Below are 8514 nucleotides of genomic sequence, written 5' to 3' on the forward strand. Positions count from 1 at the left end.
TACTTAAGTTTGAATTGATAGCAGATTAGCTGAGAGTGGACTATTGCTACTATTGCTGGTTATCAACTCATGCCTTCTCTTTCTACAAAGCATATTGCATTCCTGATTTCCCATTGTTTTTCACTTATATTTCTGTGGTGTTATTCTGCTACTCACTGCAGACTCCCACATTTCAACTTGGCAGCCAGATCAATCAAGCAGTAGGTGTCCTGGTCAGCATCTCCATGAAGCAAAAATGATAGCCCAGCTCCTAAACCAATTGCTGGGCTGTCCTGAAGAGCAAGTCCTGGCTGATTCAGAGGGCACATGGCCGTGTGAAAGGCCAGGCAGTCCCTGAAGTCACAGTTGCTCCCTGAAGCAGGTAGATCAGTTGAATCCTCATGATTTGTTTTGACATTGCAGTCTGTGGCTGGAAGTGAATGTCCTGGTGAAAGCATTACTACTTTGCAAGACTAAAATGGTGGGCTATAAGAAAGAGAAACACAGGTCTAATGTTGCACAAACTGCTTTGCAAAGATATTGCAAGAAGAAAATAACCCAAGAGTACAGTGGAATGGATGCTGGGGTGTTGGTTTACTCTTGTTTTTCTGATATATGCACTGTATCTCAGCTTGCCAAGCATCTTAAGTTGTTACTAGCAGAGTATTTATTCTCCTTTCTCTTCTTCTTGTAGAAAATTTTACTACATCACACTGCTGAGAGACCCCGTATCCCGTTACCTCAGTGAATGGCGTCATGTCCAACGAGGAGCTACTTGGAAGACCTCCTTGCATATGTGTGATGGCAGGACACCAACTCCTGAAGAGCTGCCGTCATGCTATGAAGGCACGGACTGGTCAGGCTGCACACTGCAGGAGTTCATGGATTGCCCGTATAATTTGGCCAACAACCGCCAAGTGAGGATGTTGGCTGACTTGAGCTTAGTGGGCTGCTACAACATGTCTTTCATCCCAGAGAACAAGCGAGCACAGATCCTGCTGGAGAGCGCAAAAAAAAACCTCAAGGACATGGCTTTCTTCGGCCTGACAGAGTTCCAGAGAAAGACTCAGTACCTGTTTGAGAGAACTTTTAATCTGAAATTCATCCGGCCCTTTATGCAGTACAACAGTACCAGGGCAGGAGGGGTGGAGGTGGATAATGACACCATCCGGAGGATCGAGGAGCTCAATGACTTGGACATGCAGCTCTATGACTATGCAAAGGACCTCTTCCAACAGCGCTACCAGTACAAACGGCAGCTAGAGAGAATGGAGCAGAGGATAAAGAATCGGGAAGAGAGGCTTCTTCACCGGTCCAATGAAGCGCTTCCCAAGGAAGAGACCGAAGAGCAAGGACGCTTGCCCACTGAGGACTACATGAGCCATATTATAGAGAAGTGGTAGCCTAGGCAGACTTTTATATTAATGATTATTCTAGGGTTTCCATATAAAGATCATGGAAGTAAAATTGCAAAAACAACAAGAAATATTTTATTTAAAAGCAAGTCTGTAAAACAGAAGGTAGATTGCTTCCTTAAGCATAGGGTCTTTTTACTGTTTCTTACAAGACCAATGAGATTCTTAAAAAAAAATAATAAATACATAAAAACAAAAAAAGGGTCAACATGATAATGCAGAGGTAAAAAATGCACAAATGCAGTTACCCACTCTCAAGGCCAATTACAAAACAATGTTTCTTATCCTCACAATTCAAACACAAATGGCAAAAGTAGGGTTTTTAAGATCTGTTTATGCCCTGAGCATAATGACATCAAGATACAGAATTAAAACCCAAGGAAACGGAGGTTTTCTTCTGTGGGTGTTTTTGGAGCTGGGATGGGAATTGCATTGCTTGTAAGTAAATGATAACGGTGACTAAGCTGACGGTGTGCTATCCCATCAGGCTGTGATCTGAGCACAAGGGCGGTCACTTCGGTTCAGCTGGCAGCCACTGCCACAAAGTAGACCACCGTAAAAAACAAAAGGAGGAGAAAAACATCAGAGGACAAGAAACATTAAAGCAAATTGACTATGGCCTAGGATATGTACTTAGCACACAGGTTTTGATACATTGCACTGGTGTCACATATACATACGCAACTTCATCACAAAGATAATAGAAAATTCATGCACAGAGCTCCCAGATTTGTTTCACAGGCAGGTCCCAAAAGTTAAAAGCCAACCAAATTCCACATAGGCTTGTATGTGCACTCACATGCCATCCTGTCATCCTACACAACTGCCGCTCATGCCGTCACCAGTATTATGTGTTAACAGCACATGAAAACCCTATTCTACGTACAAAAAAAAAAAAAGGAAAAATTTAAATAGCAATACTCCCTCATAAATCTGCACGACAGGTTCCAGGGAAGACCCTGCAAATAATTAGTCATTAATGGGAACATGATGAGGCGGTGATTTTGTTTTGTTTGTTGCTATGTGAAATACTGAACTAGAACAAGGATACGGATGTACCCATATCTGTGTTTTTTCAGTTACTTACTTGCTTTTATCAAATGATAATGGTCATCAGCCTGCTTCCAGTGAGGTCACCAGAACTGATTTAAGGGGGAACAGGATAGGGCGCTCTTCCAGAGCTGTGAAAATTTCTGACTGGGGGTCTGAACTAACTATGAGACAGTGCATATTGTCTTTTGGCACTGTGCCTGTTCTGCAGCTCTTACTTTACATGAACAAGCTGGAAAGGGGAATCATGGATAATGGTTTTTTTAGTCTCTCATGACTTTCAAAGCAGAACTCTTTCAATGCTGCTTTTTAGGGACTCGTGTGAGTTTAATCCTCCAGTGTGGTGACAGTCTAACCAGGTTCTGCTTACTGCCTTTTGAGTCACAGAACAACAATGACTTCTCCAATTCCTCTTCCCACTCGCCAAATTAAAGTATGGCTTATTTTTTGCTGTTGCAAGCACTTCTTTGTTTGGGTGGAAGCATGGAAATGAAGCAGTTTTTGCCTGTTTCATGTCTCACCCCGTTATTACTGAGCCTGTAAGACCTGAACCAGCTACTGTTTAGGGTACACCATGAACCAAATGGAATATAATTTGATTTTCAAAGGCCATGTTAACTGCAAATCAAATATGGCATTGAAATCACTGGAGGGGAGACAGAGAGCTGATGCATTCAATTTTAGCATGTTGCTTTTACAGTGCCCCTTTCCCATCACACATATCCACTGAAGTGCTGCTTGTTTTGTATTTTATTTCTCTCTCAGCCACTGTACACTGTTTCCAACAGTTTCATATTTGGACTGAGTGTTGCAAAGGAGGGGCTGCCTTAAGCAGAGGAGCTGCCTTGTTTCTTCTGTGTACGCCCTGGGGGACACACCTTGCTTTTGGAGATGTCCTTCTCCAAAGTCAAAATGACAAAAAACTTAAGAACAGAAAATGCTAACAGCAATTTGGGCTCAAATACAACCCTGCTACAGCCTTGATCCAGAGCCCACTGAAGTCAAAGGATGTCTTTCCTATTGAATTCTGATGGGTTTTGACTGGGTCTGCATCCTGGGGCTGCAAAGTGCACAAGCACACACACATCTATATACAACCACAGCAGGATGTTGTTACCCATGGATTTGGTTGGTATTTGGTATTGGTGTTGCTGTCTGTAAGGTTCTGTCAGTGCTTCTGCCACAAAGTGGTCCCTGTTCCAAGAGATGTGTAGCCTGGCCATAAGCATTCTCTCCTAGCTGAAAAGTGGGAAGTAAAATGAAGCAATTTTCGGTTGTTGGCTTAGGGGCAGAAGGTATTACAAATCCATTTGCTCATCCCTGAATTCCAAGACTGGGAGGAACTACATCTGCTGGTTCCCAGCGCTTTTATGTGTTGCTGTAACTAAAGAAAACATTTATATTTTAAAAAATGCAATTTTACAGGCTATTTACCCACAAAACCAATACACAAGATATAAAAAGCAACTGCTTTAGATGCACAGTTCCCAGCTTTCCCCAAAGGCTATTCACTGTGCGTCCTGTGTTATGGATCCATCATGCACAAGTGGTTCCTGCAGCTAATCCATATTCGAGGTGCACATCGGCCCAGGGCCGTGCAGTGAATGCCCAGGCAGGTCCACATACGCTAGCACTGATTGCAAGAGCCATTCCGTACCAAATTCTGCTCTCAAGGGTGACAATAAACAGGACTGTGCATGATTAGGACCGGTAACATTTCTTGGCCTCGTTTGCCTGAGTTGTTTCTATGTTATGGGCTCTGAGTATCCAGCTGGATTTCAATGGATTTGTGTGTAGGGTTCTCTAAATCAGACACAGCCTTTGACCTTAGAAGCATGTCAGTAGAAGAGCTTGTTCCAACATTTTCTTTGTAATATATTACAGTAACAAGCAGAAGAAATGAAACTATATTGAAAACTGCCTTGTTAACAGTTTCGCTTCAACCCACAAAAGGAGGGCTGACCTCAGCCTAGCACTGAGGCAGAATGTCTAGACTCAAAACCTGTGTCCAACAAATACCTCAGTTTCTCCACCCGTACATTGGGAATAACAAATTTATGCATTCTAAAGAGGTAGTCCAAGGCATGAAAAGTTTAGGACACTTTGAAACAGATTCCAAGTATCAGAAATACAGTGAATGACCCAAAAGCCATCCCTCACCCTGGCTGCTGTGCTGGTTTGTTTACAGCTGTGGAACATGGCTTCATTTATTGTAAGTGCTGTGTGCCAGAGCATGGGCTGCAGGACATACCTGGCACTATCTTCTTCCTTTAGTGGGTTTAAGGGAACTTTTTTAACATAATGTGAATGTAGTTCTTTTGTGATTTATATGTACTACAGTTTGAAGTGGTACAATTTATTTTTAGGACTGATTATTTGATGCTACAATAACATGAAAAAATGTGTATGTAGTTTTAAAACAAATGGAGAACAATGGCTTTAAGGCACTCCAGCAGAAGTAGTGGCCAGATAGTACATTCTTGTTCAATATCTGCCCCTTTCTTCCAAAACATTTTTCCTGTGACTTTCAGACACACTGAGACCTTCTTCACTACACAGAGTGTTTCTTCAGGGGCCTGTCAGTGCATCATGATCCAGGTCAGGATAGGTAAGTGCTGGGTACAGCAAGGGCAGGTGCAAGATTGCAGACTGTCTCTTACTGGAGCTGAAGAGAATTCACATTCCATCTAGTTGGATGCTTAGCCATCCCACAGTGTTTCTGCCATGGCTCCAGGGATACCCTGTGAAAAGCCTTCACAAAAGCTGGAGCTGTTTAAGGTATTTCTAAGGGTTTATACAGTCAGCAGTGTTTGGGCAAGAGTCTGCACAGGCAGTTACCAGGCCAAAGGCAATGGCTTTTAGCTTTTGCCGTCTTAGACCCTTGCACATCCACAAACAAGGGTGATGCTCAGAGCAGGGAGTTACCAGCAGACTCCATTCTTGCTTCGGGAGGGTGGAAAGGCCAAGACACACTGCAGTACTAAGAAAGGAGGTCTTTGTTGCTTTTAGTCACCTGAACAGTGTTAACTTCACTGCCTGGTGGGTGTCGTTGCTGAAGAAAACATTTTAGTGCTCATTTGTCTCATCCCAGCTGGCTCTGTTGAAGGAGTTTGCTGCCTCCAAAGTCTTCCACACAGTCACATGCCACCTCGTACCCTACCCAGGTCACAAACCACAGGATTGACCAGTTAAGTTGCAAACCCAGGCTGTCATGGGGTTCCAGTCATCAACAAAAATCCTCTCACAAAAGGGTCAGTGAATTTCTGGCTTGCCTGAATTTCCCCCTTCGTGCCCAACATTTTGGCATAAATGGGGAGCATTTCAGGTTGATGGTTTTGCACCCCATAGTCCCTTATTTGCTTACAAGAGTGGGATGGCAATGGAAGCAGCGTAAGGAAGATCCCAACAAGCTTTTGAGTTCTCTCCCAGGGCTGTCCTGTAGGAGCAGAAAGGGCAGTGCAGTTGCTGGAGTATGAGCAAGACAGAAGGACAACCACAGTGGCAGACAGACACATGGCACGTAGGAAGTTTTCACTCTGAGCCCATCAAGTCACTTCACAGAGATACTTCAACAGCTACAGAAGGTAATGACTTACGTTACAGAACAGGTCCTGACCAAGATTTATATCCTGGGATTAAAAGCATCTCTAGCTTCTCACTAGTGTTCAGTTACTCTGACCCCCTCCTGTCCCATGGAATTTTTGGAATGTCACAAAAATGGGTAGTGCTACAGGGATTCACAACACAGACGATGCTAAATGTTGTATTTCCAGGGGTATAGCTTGGAATGCAACTCACACTATCTGCTGGATTCAAATCCCAGGGCTGGCTGTGTTGTCTTTTAGTTCTTGTCTTTACTAATATTAGCAGATCATGTTCCAGTGGCAGAATTGAATGCAGGATTTGCTGGCTGATCAGCAGTAGAGCCAAGCCTTTAAAGCACAGGTCAGTTCGCAGCAGTTCAGATGCACCAGCGAGCAGCAGAGCTCGTGTCTGCACACACAATCCAAGCTCCCTGTAGCTGTTTGTTTTGCCCCATCTACAGGAGTTCTGCCAAAATGAATGCAGTCCTGATAAGCATGTGGGTATTAAAGCCTGTATCATCCCAGCTGCAGGTGGTTTTCTCTGTAATTTTTAACCACGCAAGCTGAGAAAAATCAAGATTTGCAAATGAGTCTGTCTCATCCCTCAAAGCCCCACAATTCCCCCTCCCTCTTTTCCCCCAGGTGTCTATTCTGCAGACTGGATTGAGAGAGTTGTACTATAATGAATGATTTTATATTCAAATGGTTTACTGAGCATGATTTGTTTTGTACATATTGGAATATGATTTAACTTATTTTTATTGCCCCTTTTCATCTTTTTTTCATGAGAAGACAGAAATTCCCACCCTCTCTCAATGTGAAGTTCTTCTGTGTTTGTGTGCAGTCTGCCAGGCAAACACACAACAGCCACAGGATTTCTCACCATCCCTACTGGCATCTGATTTTGCTTTTTCATTGTCATTTTGTTTTGTCTGAGGCTTTGCTTATATTGTCTCTTCTTTCCTCTCTGCTGCACAGTCTGCACAGGGAAGGGAGAGGGCAATACAGGCAGGACTTCCTTCCTCTCCCCTTTCTTGTGTGCTTTACCTACCCGAGTACTAAGGAACTCAGTTCTTCTCTTCTAGGAGTTGTGTGACTGAGGGTAGAAAAATACAAACGTTCCCCCACCCGCCTTCCATCCTCCATGTTGTAGATCAAACAGATTCGGCTTCTCTGAAAGTGATTGTGGCTGGAGTCATTCCATTGGGCTGAATGTGTATGGTTTGCACTTTTTTTTCCCCTCCACTTTCAGGAACTTAAAAACAACAAAAAATGAAAGACAACTGTTTAACTTGAGCCAAGTAACACTTAAAGCTTTATATATTTATTTATAGCATCTTACAAAAAGTGTTAAAAAGGTTTGCTTTTCTTTTCTTCCACGAGAAAAATTGGATTAAAAATCATCTAATTGTTTTTGTCTAGCTCAAGATTGAATGTTAGCAGATGAAATAAACCCTAAAATTGAGCATCTGTCGTGTGTGTTGTCCTTGCATTGGCCTTTAGATGCTGTTACAGTGTAATATGACTTGCATCCTGTATTGCAGAGAGATAAAGTTGCCACTCAAGTTGATGTACAGTATTGGTTTTCTGCTAAAAAACCAGACTCCTAACACAGAAATATTCAAGCAGAAACTGCAGTATGATTATGATATGACTATTGTTACACTTGAGTCAATATTACAAAAAGCCCTTAAACCTCATCTTCTAAAAAATAATTACCTTTAATACTGTACAGTACTCTTAGGCTTTTTAATAGTCATTGCAATGAACGGATTTGCAGGCAATAAATGGTGGTTCTTATACCGAATACTACGGTTTTTGTTTCATCTTCAAAGTACTTTCACCAAACTAACTTGTGAAAATGTTGTTCCCCAGACAGATACAGGACTGCAATAAGCTGTGCACCTCATTTTGATACAGTGCAAGTTAGGGGGTAAGAAAATGATGATACAACTGCTTTACAGTTCCCGAAGTGAGAACAGCTACATGTTCATGCAAGCGTGGCCAATCATATCACTGTTGTTTCACCCAAGCATCATGACACCTCACACTTTCCACCATCTACGCTGGAGGAGCTGAATGCAGCCTACAACCCTTCCCTGCCACACTGCTCGAGTGTTCTTTTCTCTCTTACCTCTGAGCCCAATCCCAATGAAGTTACCCAGCCAGAATAAAACGTGTAATTATATAGCGGAAACACAACACTGCATCAATCCATGTTGCTGAGGGGCTCATTGTAGTGGCTGGGCAGTGCAGGCGCTGGCAGAGGGTCCAGATGGGTGTCCATTTGACGGGCACATCACTGAGGGCACAAGGACTTCGCACTCCAGGCCGTGCCCCGAGGCTGCTGCTGGCAGAGCCCTCACGCCCCGCTCCCCACGTTTAACGGCTCCCCCTGCCCGTTTCTGCTGCTGGACAAGGAGCCGTTGGCGGTAGCGCGGGAACACCTCGCGCGCGGAACTTTCCCGAAGCGCCAGGCGGCCTCG

The 8514-nt window shown here is 43.5% G+C and overlaps 1 protein-coding gene across 1 annotated transcript; it reads left to right on the forward strand.

Moving 5' to 3' along the window:
- Positions 1-673: 673 nt before the first annotated feature.
- Positions 674-1446, forward strand: HS6ST1 (heparan sulfate 6-O-sulfotransferase 1; the record flags this gene model as incomplete). The annotated part of the gene is made up of 1 exon (XM_010009393.1): positions 674-1446. A coding segment is annotated over one exon (709 nt), but the record flags the coding sequence as incomplete, so codon positions are not given.
- Positions 1447-8514: the final 7068 nt, after the last annotated feature.

This window comes from Nestor notabilis, unplaced genomic scaffold (genome assembly GCF_000696875.1).
Source record: "Nestor notabilis isolate BGI_N333 unplaced genomic scaffold, ASM69687v1 scaffold5512, whole genome shotgun sequence".
Classification (NCBI taxonomy): Eukaryota; Metazoa; Chordata; class Aves; order Psittaciformes; family Psittacidae; genus Nestor; species Nestor notabilis.